Source organism: Gymnoscopelus microlampas, assembly GCF_963454915.1.
Source record: "Gymnoscopelus microlampas genome assembly, chromosome: 19".
Taxonomy (NCBI): domain Eukaryota; kingdom Metazoa; phylum Chordata; class Actinopteri; order Myctophiformes; family Myctophidae; genus Gymnoscopelus; species Gymnoscopelus microlampas.
Window position 1 is genome coordinate 39050798 of NC_139956.1, and position 27554 is coordinate 39078351.

General features: G+C 40.3%; 2 protein-coding genes and 1 long non-coding RNA gene across 7 annotated transcripts in view; 2 read left to right on the forward strand and 1 right to left on the reverse strand.

Annotated features, from left to right (window-relative positions):
• The first annotated feature begins 4311 nt into the window (after positions 1–4311).
• Positions 4312–5015, forward strand: LOC311034702. Its single transcript, XR_014599617.1, has 3 exons — positions 4312–4423; positions 4593–4707; positions 4929–5015. It is a non-coding gene; the product is annotated as an uncharacterized lncRNA (long non-coding RNA).
• An 11546-nt stretch (positions 5016–16561) lies between these two features.
• Positions 16562–27554, forward strand: part of LOC311034701 (ladderlectin-like) — a 94830-nt gene continuing 83837 nt past the window's right edge. For 2 of the 5 annotated variants that reach the window (XM_084042658.1, XM_084042663.1), the window contains exons 1-3: positions 16562–16597; positions 16684–16807; positions 17470–17546. The gene's annotated coding sequence lies outside the window, so the exon portion shown is untranslated. Of the gene's footprint in view, positions 16598–16683; positions 16808–17469; positions 17568–17667; positions 17808–17971; positions 18087–18239; positions 18565–27554 lie in introns of those variants that run through there. The other 3 variants (XR_014599616.1, XM_084042659.1, XM_084042662.1) reach the window with 3 other exon arrangements.
• LOC311034516 (galactose-specific lectin nattectin-like) overlaps positions 26958–27554 on the reverse strand; it is a gene marked incomplete at its 5' end in the record, with an annotated part of 100601 nt that continues 100004 nt past the window's right edge. Inside the window, one exon of the mRNA XM_084042395.1 lies at positions 26958–27084. Within this exon, the coding sequence (XP_083898521.1) occupies positions 26996–27084 (89 nt within the window). The 3' untranslated portion in view covers positions 26958–26995. The remainder of the gene's footprint in view (positions 27085–27554) is intronic.

Consider the following 27554-nt stretch of genomic DNA (forward strand, 5'->3'; position numbering starts at 1 on the left):
CGTTATATACACAGATAACCCATTTGACTAACCAAATAAAGCACTTTAACGTTTTAATTAGCTTGATTATGTTGTGTAGTTACTGCACTTTGGCTTTGCAGGGCATAGGTATTGGGAGTCACACAAACACAACACACACACACACACACACACACACACACACACACACACACACACACACACACACACACACACACACACACACACACACACACACACACACACACACACACACACACACACACACACACACACACACACACCTGCAGTAGGAGCAGCAGCAGCAGTGGTCCAGACCATCACAGCGCAGAGAAGTAGAGGCACACTCAGCATCCTCATGGTCATGATGGTGATGATGATGGAGATGAAGATGATTTCCTTCTAGAAAGAAACAGACATGTTAGAGATACCTCTGAAAGTCAGAGAAGTAACAACAAGGTCAGAGGAGACGAGAAGTCATGTCAAACCTTCAGTAGAATGATGTGTTGTGGTTCGTCCTGTGTTGAAGTGTTGAATATCAGAAACAGCAGTTCTTATATACACTTCATGTGGGGGTGGAAATGGACACTTTCACATAATCAGATTACAGAGACAATGCAGATAAGTAGGAACTGCAAAACTTGCACTTATTTCCTTGATGGTGTTTTCCCATGAAAATCCCACTATGCCTTTAGTTCCTTGTCACCTCTGCATATGGAGTTGGATGGAGTTCTGTTTTTAAGTTGGTGAATAAAGAGTATGATGTGGATATAAACATAAACCCTAGTTCCATGACTGGATCTGATTACCTCTGCAATACATTTCTAGTAGATTGCGTTAAACATTTTAATTACAATGTGAACTAATTCAGATTGGCTGACTTGAATGAAAATCCTCGATCTTGTATTTGACACTTACATTTTAATAATCAGAGACATGACACCGGTCTGGTTTCTTTTCGATGGTAATTGGGGAGGCGGCATCCTCTCTAGTCCCCTTTTCCTGTGATGTACCCCAGAGATACATTTTGGGTTATTTTATTGTTTTCAATTAGAATGTCACTTGGGTCATATTATTTGTAACCACAACATAATTTTAACCTGCGAGCGTTCCGGGTTCTCAAGCGGCCACACTACCCCCTGGATCACTGCCACGCCCGACTTATGTCACGGCGCACCATGGGAACCACTGCTTTAGACCAAATGTACTTTGTTCTATTCAATGGGCACACCTTAAACCTATCATTAGGCAAAGAATAATAAATGTGAAATAAAAGCTTGGTTTCTCTCCTCTCCTCTCCTCTCCTCTCCACCAAACAGGCCCACACAGTCACTCACACTTTACTATGTGTCAGCATTTTGAGCAAACGTGCAGCACAAACCATACTGTCTGTGTGCTGTTTGCAGACTAAAATAATTGTGTCAATTTCCGCCCCTGGGATGTGTGTGGATATATACATATATACATATATACATATATACATATATACATATATATATATATATATATATATATATATATATATATATATATATATATATATATATATATATATATATATTAAGGCCGGCCCGTTAACGCCGTTACCGGGCTAAGTTAACGGCGGACTCTTATCGCGCGATAAAAAAATCACCGCCGTTAATCTATTCTCAAAGTTGGGTCTAGGAGCCAATTACATAAGCTGATCTGTATGCTTGGTCGAATTAGTCTGTGTCTGTGTGTGACTGCATGTGTGTGTGTGTGTGTGTGTGTGTGTGTGTGTGTGTGTGTGTGTGTGTGTGTGTGTGTGTGTGTGTGTGTGTGTGTGTGTGTGTGTGTGTGTGTACACATGGTGTACGGACGTGCGCCCCTTTAAAAAAAAAGTACCCCTTAAAACGTTTTTTTTATAGCCTCCTCCTTTTTTTCTGCCAACATATGATTTTTTTTCCCCATACCACAAAACATAAACCGCCAGCTTTTAAAAATAAAGTGACCCTTTAAAAAAAATTACCTACCCTTAAAACAATATACCTAGTAATGTCCCTTCAGGGGCTCCGTAAACATGTGCTTGTTTTTCTGGCTTGTTTTTGGCGTAATTTTCCTTATTTCTCTCACGATACTTGGCAACACTGCTGCTGACAGGCACACGTGACAGCAATGAGTCCCACATACACACACACACACACACACACACACACGCACACACACGCGCGCACACACACACACACACACACACACACACACACACACAAACACAGGATAGCACACATCGCGCTGCCAGTCATTCAGTAGCCTCGGAAACCCATGCCTTTTTCTTTGTAGTCATTCAGTGATCCCCGACCTAAAGACGCATGCACTGCCCCCGTGAATAAATCAAAATGCCGAACGCAAAAGTAATTTCACAGATGAAATGCGGAAAAGGTACCCGTATTTTCGTCTGGGTCGTGACGGGAAGCAGAGTGTACTGTCTGCAAAGCTGGACTATGTCTCAGTGGCAGATAAAGGTTCTTCAGACCTGCAAGCCCATATGGCCACTACAAAGCATAAGAAAGCTGTGCAAGGTGAGACTTGAGACTTGAGAGAGAGATGTTATTTTATTTTGTTAAAAAGCTGAATTAAGCTGTGATTATTTTGTTATCTGAAACAAACAGAGGAGACATACTTTAAATAAATAAATGTATTATTTATAAAGCAACTCTTTGACTATCTTTGGGTATTTTTCAGTAGGCTACCTCAAAGAGGCCCAGAATAAAAAATAAAAAAAAAAGTTACAAATCGCGCATGCACAATACCGCGGAAAGTAGGGGTGCGGGGGGTGCGGCCGCCCCCCCCCCCCTCCCTCCCCCCAGGTACCGCACCCCTTACCCCCCCCCCCCCCCCCCCCCTCGGGCAAAAGGGATCCTGGAACCGAATGAACCGAATTGAGGTGAAAAAAAACCCAAAACTCGACCAAACCCGAAACATTTTCGCGCGAGCGTGTGCATGCGTTAGGTGTCCTCTTTTTGGGAATTCAGAATATGGTCACCCTAAATTACTTGGAAGTCGGAGTAGCCTACATCAACGTAAATACAGGCTTTTATGAGCTTTTATGATACAGGCTGTATGATGACGCATCAATGTTGAATTACTTGGAAGTCGGATGTCTGACTCGGAGTCGGTTGTTCGACTTCCAAGTAACTGACAACATTGAGTGTATATAAGAGCTGCTGTTTCTGATATTCAACACTTCAACATAGGACGAACCACAACACATCATTCTACTGAAGGTTTGACATGACTCCTCGTCTCCTCTGTCCTTGTTGTTACTTCTCTGACTTTCAGAGGTATCTCTAACATGTCTGTTTTTTTCTAGAAGGAAATCATCTTCATCTCCATCATTATCATGAGGATGCTGAGTGTGCCTCTACTTCTCTGCGCTGTGATGGTCTGGACTACTGCTGATGCTACCAATACAGGTGTGTGTGTGTGTGTGTGTGTGTGTGTGTGTGTGTGTGTGTGTGTGTGTGTGTGTGTGTGTGTGTGTGTGTGTGTGTGTGTGTGTGTGTGTGTGTGTGTGTGTGTGTGTGTGTGTGCACGTGTGCGTATGTGTGTGTGTGCCATAGCTAAAGCAATTTGTTTTAAATAAAATTCTCTTTTCCCAAATTATTAAATTCTACTATAAAATGAACATATCTGCCCATCCATCTGTCTGTCTATCCTTCGGTCTGTCCATCCTCATCCTTTTTTTTCTCCTTAGTAGGATGACCAATCAATCTGAGCTTGCACATGGGCATTGACTTTTCCCATATATACGCTGTTTATTAGCGTTTTCACCACAGGGTCTATAGTCGCAATACCATAACTTGGATGAAGGGAAAAGCCATGCAGATCTATGGGATCTGTAGTTACAGTCCTATAGCTCGGATAGATGGCGGGTGGAAATACATGTATGGACTGGTATCATGGAATGGTACAAGAACACGAAAAAAAAGCTAAATTGATAACATATGTGTTTCTGTTTACAGTAACTGTTGAAACTGGCTCATTACTACCTTATAAAGATTATGTTTGTTTTAGGATTTCCTGTTGTTGTTGTTGTTGTTGTTGTTGTTGTTGCTTTCAAACGGTTGACTTCAAGTGTCTGTTGTATTTTCAGGAGAGCATGCAGTTGTCAAGAGGTGTCCAAGTGACTGGACTGAATGGAATGGACACTGTTACATATTTGAAAAGGCATATATGGCTTGGGCTGATGCAGAGGTAAAATATACGAACACATGATTGCATCCTTTACGGTATTTCTATATGCATCTATGTTATTATGTTATTTGAATAATATTCTCTTCTTCTGTAGAAAACCTGTGTGTCTCAGGGTGGAAACCTAGCATCCATTCACTAAAGAGAACACACATTCATTCAAGGCCTGATACGTTCCAAAACTGGTACAATGACTACAGCGTGGATTGGTGGCTATGATGTAACAGGCACGGTAAGGAACATTAACCCTTATAAACTGTGTCTGATATAACGTTACCTTATATTACACTGACACATGATACACTACACTCTGTACCTGTATGTCAACATAGTGAGTTGTTAAATGGTAACATATTATAATGTATTTATTATGACATTTATTATGTTGTATTGTCATCTAGAATGGTGGTTGGCTGTGGAGTGACGGTCGCCCAATGACCTTCACAGACTGGGGGAACAAACAACCTGACAACTGGAAAGGAAAACAACAGAACTGCATGGTTATGAACTGGTCAGGTAAGTCACAACCTTTTAACAAAAGGTTTGTTTTAACAACACAAAAGTATAACAATAATAATAATAAGGGTAATAATAATAATGATAATAATAATAATAATAATAATAATAAGGGTAATAATAATACTAATAATAATAATCACTAACAGCTTCTTTAAGTAATAATGCAATATTAGACTTAATGTGGTCTTTATGTACTTTCTCTTTCTCTTTATATATAGGTTTGGGATCTGTGAACCTGTGGGATGATGATTACTGCCATCTTAAATTTGCCTCTGTCTGCAAAAAAACAGCTGAGAGTGCTGAATCCATGGAATGGATGGTTTGATTCAAGCAGCACATAACTTGCTTCACTTTCCTCGCATCATAAAAAGAATAAAAATAACATTTAAATAATTCAGTGTGAGTCATTCAGAGATAACCTCTGCTTTTATGCTGCTCCACTGTCATGTCCTCCTACAACAACATACAGTATACTGCTCTTTAACCCATTAAGACCTGAGGCCCAATTTAAAAATGTCTTCTAAATCCTATACAATATTCTGAAAAATGTTGTTGTATCAGTTTCTCATTGGTTTTCTAACTTTTTCATGTCATGGATCTGATGTTAATGAATGTGGTCAAAGTGGGGTCCTTGAGGTGGTTCCAGTGGGTTCCAGTAGAATGTGTTCTAAAAAAGGGCTTCCATTTAGCAGTGGTGGAAGAAGTACTTAAGTAGCCTACTTATGTAAAAGTATCAATATCACGATGTAGAAATAAGTCCGGTATTCTAAATTTACTTGAGTAAAAGTGTAAAAGTATTGGCATGAAAATATACTTACAGTACTAAAAGCAAAAGTACTCATTACGCAGAATGTTCCATTTCACAAGTTTTCAAATGTACAAAATGTATACAAATCTTTTGAGAATAGCAGATCTACATGCTCACAACGTGTCACTTTGCGAAGTGGTGTGAGCTTGTACATCTGCTATTTTCAAATAGCCAAAGTATTATATAGGACTGAAGTGGTTAATTTATGTTTTGTAATAATAATCTAAATCTACAAAGTAAATAGTAACTTAAGTTTTCAAATAATTGTAGTGGAGTAAAAGTACAACATTTGCCTCAGAGATGTAGTGGAGAAAGTAAAAGTATTGAAAGCCAGTTGAGTAAAACATACCTAAAAATTTTACTTAAGTACAGTACTTGAGTAAATGTACTTTCCACCACTGCCATTTAGCCTACAAACAAGTCTTTATGATTCTCTTCTTGAAGCCCACTGCCCCCACGAGTGTGTTTAGCAGGACCACTGTTGCTGAATCAATGAGAAAACAGCAGAGTAACTCATTCTGTATCTGCTAACTCAAGTGGATGAAGAAAATAACTGCAGGCAGCAGAGTAATTCTGTGTGTATCTGCTGACCTCAAGTGGATAAAGACAAGAACTGCGAACATCAATGTATTTCCCAGAGATACAGCGTGGCAGTATGACAATGTTTGCCAGTGATCAGTGTTGGAAAGTAACTAAAGTAATATGTAACTTAAAGTAATATTATTTTTTTTCCAGTAACTAGTAAAGTAACTAATTACTTTCATGTTTTGAGTAATAACATTACTTTTACGTTTTTCCAAAAGTAAGTTATTAATTTTTTTTCACGAGCCTTGGTGGTAATGTTAGACTGGTTGGGATCGAATTGCTTTGCAGGCTGCTGATCCGGTCTAAGTCTACACTCTAGAGCGGATACGCAAACGTTGCGCACTTGTCTGTGTGTGAATTATCAGCTGCGGAAGGGCAGGCCTTAAACCAGATCAAACAGTGTTGCCATGTCTGCTTATTATATAAGCGACTTGTTAACCGATGAAGACGCGCTGTAAGCTTGTAGGTAGCAGTCAAACAGAATGATTTTTTACTTGCATTTGCTCCTACATTCTGTCAGAAACCCACAATGATATGTGTTGCTATGGGAACCTTTTTATTTTAGTATTTTATTAGAATACATTTTGTTTACAAAGAAATATAGCAGTTTATGAAGATGCTTTGTTGTTTAACTGGTTGCTGCTGTATGCACACACTTTTGATTTCTTTATTATTTTCAGTTTGAATGTGTTTTGTGTCCTGACTGAGTCCTCCTGATGCTTTCAGTTTTGATGGCCAGTCAGTCATATAGAAATGTTAGTTTTTCTATATTTTTGGACGCATTGAAATGCACTGGCACATGTAACCTTATTGGCCTAGCACTGTTTGGACTAGTTTTCAAATTGTTGAAAATGCAAAGTCAGACTTTTGGGGAGAAAGGATGCAATTACTAGGGGCGAGAGAAAAAAAGTAAAGTAAAGTAATAAGTAACTAATTACTTTTGTCAGGGAGTAATATGTAAAGTAAAGTAATAAGTAACTAATTACTTTTGTCAGGGAGTAATATGTAAAGTAAAGATATTACTTTTGTCAGGGAGTAATATATAAAGTAAAGATATTACTGGTTTTGAGTAACTTTTCCAACACTGCCAGTGATACAATTAAAAAGGATTGATATTGTTTGCCTATATATATATATATATATATATATATATATATTATATATATATATATATATATATATATATATATATATATATATATATATACATATATACATATACATATACATATGTATGTATATACATATACATATACATATATATATATATATATATATATATATGTATATATATATGTATATATATATATATATATATATATATATATATATATATATATATATATATACATATATACATATACATATACATATATAATCAAATGTGATTAAACCATTATTAAAAATAGATAGACACAAAAAAAAAACACTCCATGACTTTACAAAAAAATTGCCATCGGTAGACAACTTATTCTAAATTACTTAAATGATGTAATGCATGGATGTTTCATTTCCGCAGCACTGTGGCTCTTCAGTTACTGATGCATAGAGAGGTATTTTGTCAGATATGTATACAATAAAAACAAGTCACACCTCTGTTTTAGGGCAGTGTCTCTGTACGTACATATGCTGCACAAACATGTCATCATGGGCACAAACAACAAATCACACCATTCCATACCCATAATCAACACCTGGCCCTGCACTTGCCAATGCTAAGTATGCTCTCTTTAAAGTGGTGTGTGCCATGGTGCAACTCTGAGGCAGTCAATATGGCTTTTCGTATTTGGGCATTTCATTTCAACCAACCCAAATGATGGTCTCTCAAGTGGGTCATAGCCAGCCCATCAGGTGAGGCACCAAGCCAAGGAGCACCAGGATGAACCAGCAGTCCACATCTCCTTGGGTGCATTAAAGGACTATGCAACCCTGAAAAACCTGCATCTATCTCCAGATCCAATAGTGCAGATTAGTGGAGTGGAGCCTGGTTTGAAGCCGGCATAGGCAGCTGTAGGGGTCAAGGGATGATGATGGGCCTGTTAGCTCACCTCTGTATGCTCTGTATAGTGTAGATCTGGAATAACACATAAGTAATCGATAGCAAACTGTATAGGATTTAGAGGACATTTTTAGAATGGGCCTCAGGTCTTAATGGGTTAAAGAGCAGCATACTGTATATTGTGTAACAGTGTAGAGTAGTGAGCCTGTTTATACTGTTGTTTTGCGATGCTGGTTCCCACTTGCTGCTGAAGTAGCACCTGGTTTGGGCTTCACTGCCACATCAACCCGTCCTGGCTTTACTCCCTATTTATTAACACATTCATTGCCAGGTATTAATTCATTAATTCACTGGCAGTGGTGGATGAATCATTTTGAATAATTTTGAGTCTTTTTGACGATCCACAGAAAAGAACCAACCCAGATGTAAACAAACAATTGGCCGGGTTTCCCAAAGAGCTCGTGCGTAGAGCATCGTCGCAGGTCCGACGACGGGTCTAACGTGTGACGTCACATGCTTCGCAGTACCATAGCAGGCACGTAGATTTCAGGTCATGCGTGGCCGTACGCAGCTTGCGCAAGCGTCTCCTACACAGCTGGGACTCGGCCAAACCTACGCTCTACCCTCATTAGTAGCAGGTGGTTGTGCCCCTGCGTGCCATCTAAACTGGCTGCGATTGTGGTAAAAGTACATTCGTGAGACAGAATGCGCGCAGCATACTCCCCGCCCACAGTAGGAGGGGAGTACTGTCCTACGAAGCATTTTGTAACGAGCGCCCTGGGCCGCGTGTAACACCCATCGTTCAATGAAATCTATGAAAAGACCGACACACACACACACACACACACACACACACACACACACACGTGTGTATATATATATATATATATATATATATATATATATATATATATATATATATATATATATATATATATATATATATATATATATGTATATATTACGGCCGGGCCGGTGCGTAAAAGGGCGAGCGGCTGCAGTGCTTCGTCCTCTATGCATGAACCCGAAGTTTACAAATCGTACTCTCACGGATGATCCGATCATCTAATAAAAATATTAAGCACATGCCAAGTTAACTAAAGGTATATAAATGATGCTGAGCTAAATATGTTTCCTTGATTTCGAAGTTTTATAGTTAAACGTTATGATGAAAGTGCAGTTCCTCTCACAAAGTGACAGCTGGTGCGCTCGGCGAGCGCAACAGCGCATCTACAAGCTTGTGACACGTTGTGAGCTTGTAGATCTGCTATTTTCAAAAGATGTTTTAACCATTCATAAACATGGCGAGCTGTTGCGCTCGCCGAGCGCAACAGCTGTCACTTTGTGAGAGGAACTGCACTTTCATCATAACGTTTAACTATAAAACTTCGAAATTAAGGAAACATATTTAGCTCAGCATCATTTATATACCTTTAGTTAACTTGGCATGTGCTTAATATTTTTATTAGATGATCGGATTATCCGTGAGAGTACGATTTGTAAACTTCGGGTTCATGCATAGAGGACGAAGCACTGCAGCCACTCGCCCTACCCAAAATAACAGATCTGCAAGCTATCAACACGGCATGTCGCAGTGTGTTTGTTGTATATATGTCTGTTTTTTTGGGGAGGCGTCGCCCGTTACGCGTTAAGCTGTCAATCATGCAGGGGGACGCCCCCTCTATCCTCTGAATTTTTTGGAACGGCGAACAATGGCCGCAGTGTTTATTTAAGATCATTGAAATGTCACCTTAAAAAATGCATTTTAATACATTACAGAATGTACCTATAAAAATGTAAGTGTCCAATTCATATAAAGGTAAGTTAGATAAAGGTGCGACTTTATCTTAGTATTTTTGCAAAATCCTGTATATATAGATATATGTATGCAAAGGGTGTTTAAACTATAGTAGGATAGCACTACGTAGTTGACGTAGGCTTTACGTAGGCTACGTCCAGGATCTCTTCATGTGCATGCTGTCTCACGAATGTAGTTTTAGCACAGACGAAACGGAACCTACGAAGATGGTGTCTACTGAAGCCAATTTAGATGAGACGTTGGGCACACACAGCTGCTACTAACGAAGATAGTGCGCAGCGGGGTTGCTACTGCGCAGATGCGTGGAGGCACCTACGCAGCTTCTAGGCTACGCAGGAGCTCAAATTCGTTTGGGAAACGCGGCCAATGTCTCTGTGGAAAAACGAGACTCTCTTCTGTCCATCGGGGGGGAAAAAACATTGTAAGCGCGATCGCCAGGGGTCATCACCATGCCAGCTTGTGCCTTGTGTTGGACATTTTCATCGATATTTTATTTTTGCCAAAGACATACAAAATAAGTGTGTGTGTAAATATATATATATATATATATATATATATATATATATATATATATGTATATATATATATATATATATATATATATATAAATATTTTTTTTTTTACCAGAAATACATAATGAACTCCTAATGTGCCATAGTGTCTGTCTATGCCAATGTGCTACACATTTTATAATGATTTAACATTTTACAATAAGACAGGCATTCAGTGTGGCATGGTGAAAGTGTATTCCATATTTGGGATTTCAATAATTGGGTCTTATTTAGTCTTAGTTAGTGCTTCCATCGCACGTTAAATGCGCAAAGGACCATTTAGGTGCAGAGGTGAGTGGGTCGTGTCATATGGTTATTATAGAGATTGCTTGCTTTTCAGAGGACAGTGTTACTTGAGGTCAGGAAGAGATCAAGTTCTACCAGTTTTCGGTAGCTTCGATAGTTGGTGATATCGAGATGAGAAATCTTCTATCAGGATGAGAACATCTTAGACCTTGCATGGTTGTGATGTTAGGTATGTGGAACAATAGAAAAAGAAAGGTGAGAGTCAAAAACACCTGCTGCATGTACATGATGAGTGATTAGATAATGCATGACAAAGGGCATCATATGACATGACTAGTTTCAAGCAAGGGCTCCTAACTTTGATCAGAGGTGAGCAAACGTCTAAGCTGATGGTGATTGTTGACACCCAGGCTGTGGATCAAGGGTTTCCACGGATTATGATTGTGGAGTGTTATTATAGTTATGTTATTTTTGGACACTATGAAACACTTTCTCTCAACGGTGAAAATCTTTTTCACCAATCTTGTCCAGTTCTGCCCTCCTTTGCTTTTGTAGCAAATAGATCCTTCTGAGCAGATCTGTTTTTGATCGTTTCCTGCACCATTATCCACTGTGGTCCCGTTAACTTTAATTATTTAATTGTCTGACCACACCATGTTAATCCATTGTCTTAAAAAAAGGTTTATCCAACAAAGGATTGAAAATACATGTAGCTGTTTTCAGGGAATTAAGGTTTTATTAGGCACGGAGAATGAAATGTTTGGAGCGGGAGAGTCGGCCAGCTGGCCAAGGAGGTTCAACTTCCAGATACAAAGATACACAACTACGACTGTAGCTCCGATGCACGCACGCTTGATGAAGTCAACTACCGTGTCGAGCAACACAGATAAAAAGCGACAGAGCGACAAACATGCTGTGTATCTTTGTGTCTTTGTATCCATGCTCGTGTGAACGCAGCATACAGTATGTGTGCATTCGTGTGTTTATGTTTGCAGACAGAAGTTAATCTGATATGGCAGCACTGATCATCCCAAAGGTGTTGACCTGTTATAGTAAATAGAAAGATAAAGCATCACAATGGTTTAAAGACCCCATTAATTCAACTCATATTGAGTTGTTACTTAGAGGTAATTAGTGATGTGTTGAAGTCTTGAAAACAGAAACAACAGTTCAAATACATATATCAAGATGCAGCGAGAATGCAAATGAGCAGGAAATATCAATGTTCTTCCTTGTGTTTCTAATCATGATAACATTTGACATTTGAAAACCTTCCAAGAGCTTACAGTTGTATGCAAAACCTTGACTTATTATCTTGGTGGTGTTTTCCCATGAAAACCCCACTCTGCCATTAGTTCCTTGTCACCTCTGCATACAGGCAGTGAATGAAGAGTTTGATGTGATAGCGATAAGCATTGGTTACCTTGTATTATATTATCTATTAATGTATAGGATGTAATTTGGCTGGGTCTGGTAATGATTAGATGTAAACTCACAATACATGGGGTTAATAAATTCCTCGGTCCTTCTATGATTGTTGTTGTCTCCGCCAGGCCGAAAGGCATGGCGAGAGAGTATGTTTTACCACCTGTCCGTCCGTCCGTCCGTCCGTCCGTCCGTGTGTCCTGTCCGTCCGTTACCACCTAATCTCCGGCACCGTTGGCCCGGCCGCTGCGAAACTGTGCACACACACTCCCTGGATGCCAAGTCAGAACCTCTGGCCCAAATGTTTCAGATTAGCCTGTTATACGCCACCAGGAGGCCGATTTGTGCAAAACACATTTATTGATACTACTCTTACAGATTTTGTCCAAACATCACACAAATCGGTACACAGTATCTCTATACTCATGTGATCAACACGGATCTATCCCATTTCCCATATTACATCCTGATTACTGAAGATTGGCTTCCAAAGTTTGCAGGATTGGTCCGTTTTCAACAAAATGCCTCAAATCATGAACGCAGCTTGCGATTTCCATGAAATTTCACCCCCACATTTCTATTAGGCCGAGGAAGAAATGCCACCCTTTTACCATTGGCCTGTTGTAGCGCCACCAGCAGGTCTAATTTTGCAAAACACATTTTTGGAACAAAATGCCTCAAATCATGAATGCAGTGTCCGATTGCAGTGAAAAGCCTGAGAACAAATCGCACCCTTTTCACATTGGCCTATTATAGCGCCACCAGGAGGCCACAATAACCTACCTGACCTGGCGGAGACCTGTGCTCCGAGGAGCGCTTTTTCTAGTTGTTCTATGTTTTGCACCCTGTCCCGTCCGTCCATGTGGACAGCTAATCTCCGGCACTGTTGGCTTGATCGCAGCGAAACTGTGCACACACACTCCCTGGGTGCCAATTCAGAACCTCTCCCCCAAATTTTTCACATGGGCCTGTTATATACAAAACACATTTTTTGACAGTACTCCTACAGATTTATCCAAACATCACGCAAATCGGTATACATTATCTCTATAGTCATTAAACAAAAAGGGTTTTCTGATTTTTCATAATCCATCCTGATTGGCTAAGAATGGCTTCCAAAGTTTGCAGGAGTGGTCCGTTTTGAACAAAATGTCTCAAATCATGAATGCAGCGTCCAATTGCGGTTAAACCTTGCACTAAGTTGAGGAATAAATGCCACCCTTTCAACATTGCCTTATTATAGCGCCACCAGGAGGCAGATTTTTGCAAAAAAAGATAGGTATATATATTTTACTCCTACAAATCAAATCACGCAAATCGGTACATATTATCTCTTTAGTAAAGTGATCAAGACGGATCCGTCCGATCCATCCGATTTTTTACATTCCAACCTGATTGGCGAATTCCGAACATTGCTGGTCCAAACTAACCTACCTGACCTGGTGGAAACCTGTGCTCCGAGAAGCACTTTTTCTAGTTTGATTTCAAAAGATCAATATTGGTATCCCCACAGATTAAAAGTACTCTTTGGTTATTTAATGTATATCTCTTCTATCCAGTCCTTAAAAACCTTTATACTAGAATAAACTAATTATTGTATTTTTACTATTTTAACAGATTTCAATTGTTAAACATTCTACTAAGTTATCAATCACAGTTGTCATGCTTTCTACCACCATATAGTTCAAATTACTATCCACATGCACAGCTACTCCCCCGCCACCCTCACAATTTCAGTTTATATAGTTAAATTCACAGCGTTGTCAACGGATGTTATCTATGAAGTTGGCTGGGGCTAAACAGGTTTTCACCCTGTTCCATTATGATATTGTGTCATATTGCGTCATAATTGTAATATTGTATGTAGAGTGTCATTTACAGCACTCATTCTTCACTAGAATCTGTCATGGTTCTGTAGTGCAGTAGTCTTCAAACTGTGGACCATGACCCTTAAGTGGGTCACAGAAAGGGGTCAGGTGGGTCGCGTTTTTTGTCTTTCTTTTTTTAAATACATAAATAAAATAAACTTTTGTATGGATGCATATTCTTACAGTGAGTACGGTAAGCTGAATGGAAACATTTACATGTTAAAGACCCCCAACTTGATGTGTATATGGCAGCGGAACACCATCTGAAAAGAGTTTGAGCCTGGGGCCTCCTTTAAGAGAGTTATTTTCAAGATGTATCTAAATGTTTTGAAAGATCTACAAGCGCATGTTGCATCACAAGCTTATACTGTAGATTGCCTATTGTCAAATAGCCTAAGTACACAATAGGGTTAAAGTGGTTAAACTGATTAGATCGTGACCGATCCAGTCGGTGTGGATGGAGATTTTAATTATCAATGAAGTTACACTGCCGTACCTCGTGTGAAAATGTGCATTGTGCCTTAAAGACGTTGTTGGTAACTGTTATACTGTTCTTAACACACTTCGTACTTGGAAGGATTGTTCAAAAAAACTTGGCATCACTAACTATACTACCATACACTCTCCTATTTATCGCAATCCTGATCTAGATAAACATCTAACCTCAGTTAATATACAGAGGTGGGCCCAGCTGGGGATAAGTCAATTCAAAGACCTGATTCATACAAATATGCAGTTAAAATCATGTATAGAATTAAGAACAGAATATGGCATCCCAAATACTGACTTCTTTAAATACTTACAAATGCGAAATATTTTACATTCACTTAGAAGAGAAAACAAATTAAGACTAGAATTATATGAAATAGAAGAAACATTATTGTTATCGACCACAAACTCAATTTCTGCCAATCACGCATAAATGCGATTAAATAGCGCACTTGGCCGCCAATCACGCATAAATGCGTTCTATTGAAAAAAAAAAAAAAAAAAAGTTTTTTTTTTTTTTTTCAATTTGACCCAAAGACCAAGGAGATATGATTTTTCGAAGGAAAAGACTCCCATCCACTTCCTTGTTAACTTAAAACTTAAAAATGATGTATCTCGGCTCCTGAGTACTTTTTAAATTTCAATGAAAAATCTCTGGCAGACAACAGCAAAAAATCTGAAATAACTCTGGCAGGCGAAGTGTTAAAGGCAAGATCAGTGAATTGTATGACATCTTTTCCAAAGACTGTCACTCATCTTTTTTGCCTTTGTTGAGGATTTGGGAGCAGTGAAATTTGAATAAAACACCTGGCTAAATATTTGTGATAGAATACATTTTCCATTTACAAGTAACAAAATCAAAGAAGCCAATTATAAATGTATTCATAAATTGTATCTACTGTAACTCCAATAAAAATGTATAAAATATCTAGAGACAATTCAGTAAACTGTCCTAGATGTAAAACCAACGAAGGAACTTTCTCACACATGTTTTGGCAATGTGAAAAACTAAAAACATTCTGGAATGGTGTCAATTCATTCACAAAATCTGCATTAGAAACCGAATTTGACTTGTCCCCATGTGTCTACTTACTAAATTAATTGTCTAATATACAGATGGACCCCAAAAAATATATATTGTTAATTATTATAACATATTTTGCCAAGAAGTGTATTCTAATATTATGGAAAAATGAAGTTTCACCCACTTTTAAGATGTTTCAGGATGTTTCAATTTCTTCCACTAGAAAAACTCACCTTTGAAAAACAAGGCCGAGAACAAATGTTCCAACACCTATGGAATCCACTGATTTCCCTACTAAGTAGGGAAACTGACGATTGATGTGGTTAATGTGGTTCTGCTTTTTTTTTTAAATGTATTTGAGTGCTGTCTACATGCTGAAAGTTGTTGTTGATGTTGCTACTATTGTTTTAATTGTTTATTTAATTTTTCCTTATTTTTCTTTATTATTACTGTCTTGTTTTTATTTCTCTTTGTTTGTTAATGGGGTGGGGGGGGGGACTAAGGAATGGGATGATTTGCTGTGGGGAAAGTATTTGCTGTACCCTGCGGTTTCTCAAATAAAAAGAAATTGAAAAAAAACAACAATAATAATAATAATAATAATAATAAAGACGTTGTTGTAGGTGGACATGACAGCGGACCAGCATAAAAGCAGAGGTCCGCTCTGAATGACTCCGACTGAATCATTTCAGTGATTATATATGTGTTCTTTTATTGATGCCGGAAAATACATTAAAACAAGGTATGTGCTTCTTAAAACCACCCATTCCATTCATGTTCCTCTCATTATCATCACGTTATCACTAAGACCTGATGTCACTGTTAACGTCACCAAAACACCTGATGTCACCACAAAACCTGATGTTGCTATTAATGTCACCACAACACATGTTCTTCCTCGTGTGCTGTGTTAAACACAAGGAAGAACATTTCCTGCTCATCTGCATTCTCTCTGCATCTTGATGAAAGTGTGTTCATGTACACACCCACATAAAGTGTATATAAGAGAGCTGCTGTTTCTGACATTCAACACTTCAACACAGGACGAACCACAACACATCATTCTACTGAAGGTTTGACATGACTCCTCGTCTCCTCTGTCCTTGTTGTTACTTCTCTGACTTTCAGAGGTATCTCTAACATGTCTGTTTCTTTCTAGAAGGAAATCATCTTCATCTCCGTCATTATCATCATCATCATCATCATGACCATGAGGATGCTGAGTGTGCCTCTACTGCTCTGCGCTGTGATGGTCTGGACCACTGCTGCTGCTCCTGGTGCAGGTGTGTGTGTGTGTGTGTGTGTGTGTGTGTGTGTGTGTGTGTGTGTGTGTGTGTGTGTGTGTGTGTGTGTGTGTGTGTGTGTGTGCGCCAGCGAGGGGATTGCTGAGTTCTATAGCTAAAGCAATTTGTGTTAAATTAAGTTCTCTTTTCGCAAATTACCAAATTCTACTATAAAATGTAAAAATCTGCCCATCCATCCGTCTGTCTATCCATCCTTCGGTCTATTCATCACCTTTGTTCTCCATATTAGGATGACCAATTAATGTGAGCATGCACATGGGCATTGACTTTTCCCATATACAGTATACACTGTTTATTAGTGTTTTCACCACAGGATCTGTAGTCGCAATCCCATAGCTTGGATGAAAGGCAAAGCCAAGCAGATCTATGGGATCTGTAGTTACAGTCCTATAGCTCGAATGGATGGCAGGTGAAAATACATGTATGGACTGGTATCCTGGAATGGTACAACAACAAAAACACTTTTTTTTTTTTTTTTTTTTTACAACAGCTGTGTTTCTGTTTACAGTAACTGTTGAAACTGGCTCATTACTACCTTGCAGATTGTTTTATGATTTCCTGATTTTGTTAGTTTAGTTGTTGTTGTTGTTGCTTCTTTCATACAGTCTGTTGACTTCAAGTGTCTGTTGTATTTTCAGGAGAGCATGAAGTTGTCAAGAGGTGTGCAAAATGTCCAAATTAATGGAATGGACACTGTTACATATTTGAAGAGGCTAAGGTGGCTTGGGCCGATGCAGAGGTAAAATAAACAAACACATGATTGCATCTTGTACTATGTTTCTATGCATCTATCTGTTATGTTATTTGAATAATATTCTTCTGTTTATATTGTTCTGTAGAAAACTTGTTTGTCTCAGGGTGGAAACCTAGAGCATCCATTCACAACAAAACAGAACACACATTCATTCAAGACCTGATACGTTCCAAAACTGGTGCAATGACTCGAGCGTGGATCGGTGGCTATGATGTAACAGGCACGGTAAGGAACATTAACCCTTATAAACTGTGTCTGATAAAACCTTACCTTATATTATACCGACATGCTACACTACACACTCTACCTACTGTATGTCAACACAGTGAGTTGTTAGATAGTAACATGTTATAATGAATTGACATTTATGATGTTGTATTGTCCTCTAGAATGGTGCTTGGATGTGGAGTGACGGTCGCCCAATGACCTTCACAGACTGGGGGAAGGGACAACCTAACAACTGGCAAGGAGGAAAACAGAACTGCATGGCTATGAACTGGTCAGGTAAGTCACAACCTTTTAACAAAATGTTTGTTTTAACAACCAAAAAGTATAACAATAATATTAATAATAATCACTAACAGCTTCTTTAAGTAATGATGCAATATTAGACTTAATGGGGTATTTATGTACTTTCTCTTTCTCTTTATATAACAGTTCCTGGATCTTTGAACCTGTGGGATGATGACATCTGCCATGTCAAGTTTGCCTCTGTCTGCAAAAAAACAGCTGAGAGCACTTAATAAGGTGGAGATTATGCGTGCGTGCGTGCGTGCGTGCGTGCGTGCGTGCGTGCGTTTGTGTGTGTGACTCCTAATATCTATGCCCTGCAAAGCCAAAGTGCAGTAACTACACAAAATAATCAAACTAATAAAAAGTCTTGTGTGCTTAATTTGGTCAGGCAAATGGGTTATCTGTATATAAAGTGATATTGCACTAATTGTATATCCGTTCATTAGGTAATTGTTTATTGTTTAGACTGATTTAACCTTAAATAAATAAGCCTATGTGTCCAAAAATGTAGTTACTGCAAAAATTGTAACGCTACTGAAGGAATGAAGAGACAAGTGACATTAACAGCAGATGGACAGTGACTCTCAGGTGTTGTGGTGATAATGAGAGGAACATGAATGGAATGGATGGTTTGATTTAAGCAGCACATAACTTGCTTCAATGTCTTTACCTGCATCAATAAAATAAATCATTGAAATAATTCAGTCTGAGTCATTCAGAGAGAACTTTTATGCTGCTCCGCTGTCATGTCCACCTACAACAACATACAGTATGCTGCTCTTTTACCCATTAAGACCTATGAGGCCCATTCTAAAAAATGTCTTCTAAATCCTAACTCTGAAAAATGTATGTTGCTATAGATCAGTGGTTCTCAAACTTTTTCACATCAAGGACCCCCACAATTATACGTATTTGGCCCATCTCAAAATATTTTGTTCAAGGGACCCCCAGAAGCAAAGATTTGAGTTAAAAATGCTCACACAAATAACAGATCTACAAGCTTTGTTGTTGTGGTTACAAATAATATAACCCAAGTGAAATTCCAATTGAAAAAAATAAAAGGACCCAAAATGTATCTCTGGGATACCTCTTGGGGAGGCTCTGTCAGTGAATAAGATCAAGATCAAGAGATACAAGATCATTCATTAACTTTGCTTAACACTGTTTTCTTGCAATCACTTCAATCACTTCTATCTGTGCGTTCGTGCAGCGTGCGTGCATAATCATATTTCTTGTGCACGCTGCCAGCAGGCCAAGTAACTTATTCCCTGAATATGTTTTTCATAGAATAGAATAGAATAGAATAGAATAGAATATGTAAAGGATAATGAACAGCTTTGTGTTGGGGCACAGCATGACCCTATTAGGGTTTATTTCTCAATAATGACTGTAGTACACAAAGAAAAAAAGAAAATAACTTGACACAATATAAACAAATAATTTGACACGAAATATAACAGGATTTTTTTGTATTGATTTGAAAAGGATTTAATTGCTTCCGCTAAAGAAAATAGTCCATTATTAGATTACAGTTACATTAGATTACAGTGTCACATGAGCTGATTATTAAAACAATTAACATCATTTACCAGACTTCTTTCTGCAGAATTATATGATCCAGGTGATCGCCATCAGTGGTTCTCTTCAAATTCTCATAGAAGCATCTCAATGTTAAAGTGTCCCTAGTCTGGGAGACTAGCCCCTGATGTCTGGGACAGCGGGGCGCGGCCACACCTCTGTCTTGATGGAAGGCTGAGGCTTGTTTCAGATTACTGTAACTGCAGCTGTAAAAATAGACATCAATTTCAGAATTATCAATATGGAGTAGGCCATATAGTTCAAGAGAGAAGAAAAATATGCTCAAAAGGTATACAAATTCCAGGTCCAGACACTCAAGGTGGATTTTGTAGGTGAAATTTGGGCTACAGACATTAATCTACATCAGGGATGGCAAACTCATTTTGGGGTGAGGGCCGGATTGGCTTGATGGGGGCCGGAACCAGTTGCGGGCGCACATGCGCGCTCACACACACTCAGACACTGCTACTAACTATGCATATCACTTTTTTTATTTGATGTATTAAGAAGAATAGCTACTTTAATTATTGACATTAAAAACAAACAATGCAATTTGTAATAATAATAATAGTAATAATAATAATAATAAACCATTTTAAGTAGAATAATTCAATTTGAAGTGGGTGGTTAAATAATTAGATTCATAGAACAACAGTGGTGTAAAGTAACTAATTACATTTACTCAAGTACTGTACCTTATTAGTTATTTAAAGAATATTTTTAGAATTATTTATTTAATATTGTGTAGTAATAATACAATATGTCTCAAACCCTTAGCATGCCATACATTTGCAAATTAAATAAATATGATTTCAAGAAATTAAAACTAACATTGAATAGCCTAACAAAAGGCAATATAATGTGTGCAGTTCAGGCCTGGAATTTCGTCATTTTAGGGGCAAGGCCACTTGGCCTTTGGTGTTGTAATTTTGGCTATTTGCACGATTTTAAATTGTTTTAAACTAGAGGGTAGGGGCGCTGCGCGCCCCTCCCCCCTAGCCGCTGCGCGGGGCTTTGTGTTTGTTGGTCTCTATCTAACTATATAAATGGCGAGCAACTTCCGCACCCTCGGTGGTGACACCCCACAGCTCTGTTATCGACTAAACAACGCACCGCCAGACCACATGTCGCCTACTGACTCGCCACGCCGGCCGCGCTGAATTTACGCCTCGCGTAGGGGACATCTCACTGCTCACTACACCGTTTCCACCGCGCAACATAATTAATTCTACTCACCAAATGTCGGACAAAACGGAAGGGGAGCCCGCTTCGTACCGTTTACCGTGCGCACGACCTCATCAGCACAACAGCAGCCAGCCGCTGCGGGGTTTTTTTCCTTTTTTTCAAAACTTTTTTTTTGGTCACCATTTTCTCCAGGCACCATTTCTGGTGTAACGTCGGGTGTTTCTTTTCACCAGCCAATCACCTTTCACGTTGCCACGTCCGTTGCCACGTCGCGCTGACGTACGCTAAACAAGCGCTGCCGTCCGCACAATGCAAACGAGCACAAAGGCGCGCAAAAATAAGCCGACCATTGCTTAGACACAAAGTCAGACCTGGCAACGCAGCCTACGCCAATCATGTGTGAGAGATCTACAAGCTATGGGCCAGAGACGCCACCGTATCTTAGCAACAACTACAGCGCTCACTCTCATTGGTCGTGTCACGCTAACAGCAGTCTCCAGACAATGGCATCGCAGACAGCTTGCTGTTACTGCTGTAGCCATCACAGGCAGTTGCAGCACGACGGACAGGGCGCTGTGATAGCTGCCATGTCGCTAACGCTAACCTGGTTGTCATGCCTGCAGCGGCTGTGCAATCACTTTGTCAACAATGCACGTTCGTGTGGTGAATGTCTATATTGCTGCTCAGTTCCTCCATTGTAGATGGTGTATGTTTGTGTGTGTCTTCTGGAGAACTATGTCGCTCCACAGCAACTACAGTAACTAACGTGCAACGCATGTTAGGCTGCATTATGGTCATGTAGTAATTTCAGATAATTTCGCTCCGATTACAGCAGTGTTTATCAACCCTTTCACGCCGCCCCCCCGCCCCCCCCCCCCCCCCCAAATACACGTACTTGATCTGGGACCCCCCATTCTGTTTGACTCCGTTCCACAAGTAAATATTGTGAAAATAGCCGATCTACAAGCTCGAAACGCCTCACGTTGAGAGGCTTTGTAAGCTTGCAGATCGGCTATTTCCTACATGATTGCCTCTTTCTTACATTCTTTGCCAATGTGGCCCATGTTTTCATAGCATAGTTTATTGACTACTTCTGTTGCAGAAATGGCCATTTCCTTTACTTTCGGTTTTTTATTGTCTCCGCCAGGCCGAAAGGCATGGCGCAAGACTATGTTTCACCCCCTGTCCGTCCGTCTGTGATAGCTAATCTCTCACATCGTTGACTTGATCGCAGGAAAATAACAGCCCGATGTGGAGAGTCAGTGAGAGCTGGATAAACGACGTAAAATGTGTCAAAAGGAGTCTGTACGCCTGTCGATAAATGAACACATGACGTCGGTGGGAGAGGAGATATTGTGTCTTTTGGACAAACAGCAGCGTGGTGCTGATGTTTGTTGTGTGAAGCAGCTTAATGTCAGAGTGTTTGGGTTGGAGCGCCTCAGTGCGGCTGCAGAGTTCATGTGCAACCTCTTCCAGAGAGACACAGAGACACTAGAAACTCTGCTGGGGAAAAAAAACACTGCTGGGCATTGACTTTCCTATGGACATTGATCTACACACTGCAGGTATATCTGCTACACACACAACATCAAACTACACACTGCAGGTATGATGCAGCGTTTGCATTACAGCCAGCATGCCAGCGTAGTTCCCATATGGTTTCAAGGTGGGCTAAACCATATGGACCCCATGTCAGCAATGTCAGCGGCATCCACTTCAGTCCCAACTGCGATGCCCATGCAGGCTATAAGTAGCTTCTACCTGGCCCTTAGGTGGGCCCCAACTAGCCATGTTTATGTGGGACCAAGGCGGCTCCTAACTGGGTTTGCCCATGCAGGCTTTAACTGGGTTCTACCTGGGCCCTAGGTGTACCCTAACCAACCACAGTGCAGTGCCCATCGCTCCAATTGTTGTGACGTCAGGGCTCTCAATACTGCACATTGGTGGAGGAGGAGGGGCCGCAGGGCGACCGCACACATCGCTGAACCAATGGTAGCCCACGGATGTTTCCTCTGTGGATTTACAATCTGCCCCTCTATGCCACATATCATCCGCACTACAGGGTCTTCACTGACCGAGCCACGGCCCCACTGACCCTCATGACGCTACGCCACTTAAACGTGCGGCAGCATGCGCTGGGTTGCCAGGTTTGCACAGCCTGCGCCAGAAACAAGCAACCACCTTCATGAAAAAAAAAAAAACACCAAAATGGTCCGCAATGTTCCAGGGGTGTCCCCGCGCGTCCCAACACTCCACAGGGGGTCAGTGGACCATCAGGGGGTCCGCGGACCCCCTGTGGACCCCCTGAAACATAACAAATATTATTTCTTCAAATTTTTTCCTTTTTCAAAAAAACTTTTCCCCAGTTTCACTCCGGCGATTTGGGTCCCCCAATATACACACGGCCACGCTGGGCCCCGTGCGCGGCTGGGGTTGAGGGGGGCGTAGCCCCCCGAAACTCTAGTAATATATAAAGCCATAATAGGAGATGTTCCCAATGGAGCTATGCCCAAATATGGAGTGTGTTGTCTGACCTCACTTGGGTCTCGTTGGGCGGTTATATAAAGCCATAATAGGAGATGTTCCCAATGGAGCTATGCCCAAATATGGAGTGTGTTGTCTGACCTCACTTGGGTCTCGTTGGGCGGTGGTCGGCGATGACGCTAAGGAACAACATGGCCGACTGTAATGTTGTGAGTTTGTGTTGGCCGCAATTAATTATGCTGCGAGGGGGCAGATGTGTGCTGAGCAGTATGAAGTGGCCTACAGACTGCGCGTAGTAATTCTGCACGTTGTGGCGTGTCTTGTTAGATAATAATAAAAAAAGGAACATACAAGATTTCCAACGATAATATATAGCCAATATATGGTTCTGTATCAGTATATGAGTCAGTTTTTGCAGATTTCATTCTAATTGGCTACTATGCCTGCATATGAATTTCATGGGCCTGTTGGTCACCCTGGCTTGGCGGAGATATGCCCTGTTGCACACTCTCCACACAGCAACCGCAGGTGAAAGCAATTGACTTAAACGAGGGCTGTGTTGTGCACCAAAAAACGGACTAAAACTGTCACACACACACACACACACACACACACACACACACACACACACACACACACACACACACACACACACACACACACACACACACAGTCAAGCGTTCGCAAGCTCTTAACTATCGCTGGTTATCCTACTAATGTCACACCCTCTGACAAGTGAATTCTAGTTTTCAAGATTAGAACAGCAACACTGGTTTCAAGTGGGGGGAGGTGGGGGTGCGGGGAGGAATGCAGCCCTCTCTCTACTTTGTGATGCGTTCTCTCAGGTAGAGTTGAATGGTGATGGTCCTCTGTATGTTAATGACCTTGGCTGTGGCTTCACGGCTTGGCCATTGTTCTCACATAACAAGTTTGTCCAGTCAACCCCCAGGCAGCCTCAGTAAGGAACTGGCGGGCGCTGGCGTATTTTTCTGCCTTTTTTTTTCTCTCTCGTTTTTTTTTCCATTAGTGGTAGTATTAAATGCCGTTTTTTCAAATCACCTTGCGGGCCGGTTTTGACGACGAGTGCCTGCATGGACCTGGATTTTTGCATGCCCTTTTGGCATAATGTTTCCTCTCTCCTGAACATCATTCCCTTCCATGAGCACTGGTGGTCTGAGGGATACCAGTTAGCCTGGTAAACCCTCCCTCCGGAAATCTCATTTCCATTTGATTTCAGGAGTGAGTCTGGCATGATCGCCCATTCTGCAATATTGGCTGTGGGCTGGAGTTGGGCGGGAGTAATACCGTTGACTGACAACCCCTTCAGCCAATGATCGTTGTTCCCCTTCAGCCAATCAGCAGTTCATTTTTACCACCTCCAGACTATGTGACGCAACGGGACTTTTGAGACGGCCATGCCCAAAATAGGTTGCCTTATTCGGATACATGCGTGTCACTACCCGCCCCTGCCGGTTCTCTAAATTTCTTTTTTTGAATAGGCTCTGTCATGATTAATTGACCACATATATGAAGTTAAACAACTAAATTCTATCCAAACGATATCTTAAAAGTAAATTCCGTGTCCAACTGTCGCTGTCAATCACAGAACGATGAGCGACGACGCTGATAGGCTCGGTTAGTTGGTAATGCGCTAGAAACCCCCACAATGGGCGTTCAGGCCAGACTCACTCCTGGAATCAAATGGAAATTAGATTTCCGGAGGGAGGGTTTACCAGGCTAGATACCAGTAGCGCTCCTGTAACTTATTTTTTCTGCATGGCATGTATAGTGATCCAAAATGTTTTATGGTCAAATTAATTACAAAAAAGCATTAGTCTGAACTTCAAATACAGAATTATATGATCCAGCCAGGTAATCGCCAGTAAGGTCAGTACGTTTTAAACAAACATTAAGCAATTTAAAAGGCCCAACTTACCCATTTTCCAAAAGAACAGAAATATGAGACACGTGAACTGTTCAGAGATGTGGTCGACTTTGATTGGCCAACCAGATCTGTTTGAGTTTGGTGAATGCCTTATTTAGGTCAAATAGAGCACCTATGCATTGTCTCCTCCTATGACGTTTTATTTAATTGATTTAGAACAACAGATTTCTGAACAACTATGTCCTCTCATGTTGAAGAAAAAACTATTCCCATATTGTTAAATCAATAGGATCACAGAGAAATAACGGGTAAACTGTCATATGAGTCATGACTCATATGATATGACATACACACGTACAGAACTGAACCTTCTTGCTATTTGCAATTCACAGATCCTATCCTATTAAATACAACTTTCAGAAGCCTATAAACCAGGTAGCTAATAGTCAATTTCATTCTCTCAAAAGTTCCAGTAGCTGATTAGTTTTGAAGATTTGTTGACTCTGTCCAACAAGTTGTGGCTAATTAATGTCATGATCATGTTTTCTGCCCTGTCCCGTTTGTGCCCTCCCTGTGTATGGTGAGCCCTGTCCTGTAGAGTTTGCCCCTGTTGTGCCCTATTGTGAATTTGAGACTGCCCTTGTCCTGTGTGTCCTCTCTCTTCAGCTTGCCCCTTCCGTCTTTCCTGTGGACTTAAGTGGGAGCTGTTTCCAGCTGGGCACCCAGCTGTGCTGCGTTAATTAAAGTTAATGAGACTTACTGAGTATTTAATCAGTGCTGTATGCAACTTGGTTGCTGGATGAATGTCATTTTGGTGTGTTTTACATTAACCACTTCAGCCCTATATCATTCTTCGGCTATTTGAAAACAGCAGATCTATAAGCTCACAACACTTCGCAAAGCAACATGTTGTGAGTGTTTAAATCTGCTATTTTCAAAAGATTTGTATACATTTTACACTTTTGAAAACTTGTGAAATGGAACATTCTGCATAATGAGTACTTTTGCTTTTAGTACTGTAAGTATATTTTGATGCCAATACTTTTATACTTTTACTTATGTCAATTTTGAGTACTTGTAACATAGTATTTCTACATGGCGATATTGATAAGTAAAACATGTGAGTACTTCTTCCACCACTGCTAAATGGAAGCCCTTTTTTTATTTTTGAATAGCAAAAGTATAAAAGTGTTAAAGTGGTTGAACAGATTGTTATAATGTTATATTAACACATTTTACTGGGACCCACTGGAACCACCTCAAGGACCCTAAACACATTCATTAACATTAGATCCATGACAACATTTTTCAGAAAACTGTATAGGATTTAGAAGACATTTTTAGAATGGGCCTCAGGTCTTAATGGGTTAAAGAGCAGCATACTGTATGTTGTTGTAGGTGGACATGACAGCGGAGCAGCATAAAAGCAGAGGTTCTCTCTGAATGACTAACACTGAATTATTTCAATGATTTATTTTATTGATGCAGGTAAAGACACTGAAGCAAGTTATGTGCTGCTTAAAGCAAACCATCCATTCCATTCATGTTCCTCTCATTATCACCACAACACCTGAGAGTCAATGTCCATCTGCTGTTAATGTCACTTGTCTCTTCATTCCTTCAGTAGCGTTACAATTTGTGCAGTAACTACATTTTATTTTTCTCAAAGGTCAAATCAGTCTTCATGCTTTTGGGGATAAACAATTACCGTATGAACGGTAATTGTTCGTGCATGCGTGCGTGTGTGCGTGATTGCATAATCTCCACGTTATTCAGCGCCCTCTGCTTTTTTTTTGCAGACGGAGGAAAATTTGTAATGGCAGTGCTCATCATCCCACAGGTCCACAGATCCAAAACCTATATATAAAGAGAAAGAGAAAGTACATAAAGACCACATTAAGTGTAATATTGCATTATTACTTAAATAAGCTGTCAGTGATTATTATCATTATTATTATTATTATTATTATTATTACCCTTATTACTCTCCGCCAGGAGAGTATTGTTATCACTGCGTTTTCACTTTCTAAACATGACACACCGATTGGTCAAGCCTCACGTGACACGTGAAATACTGTGATCTGATTGGCTAGTGACGCCACCGGGCCTATGTCTCCGCCACTGTCAGAGTGAGGTAAGACGGGAACCATGAAATGGCTGCATGGCTGATACATAATTGGCAGATAGGACAGATAGGACATTTATATAGTCGGGGCGGCAGTGGCTCAGGGGTAGAGTGGCCGGGTAGTGTGAGCTGGAAAACCGCAAGGTTCCCAGTTCGATCCCGGGCTGGGGCGCTCCCCTAGAGTTAGTGTCGAAGTGTCCTT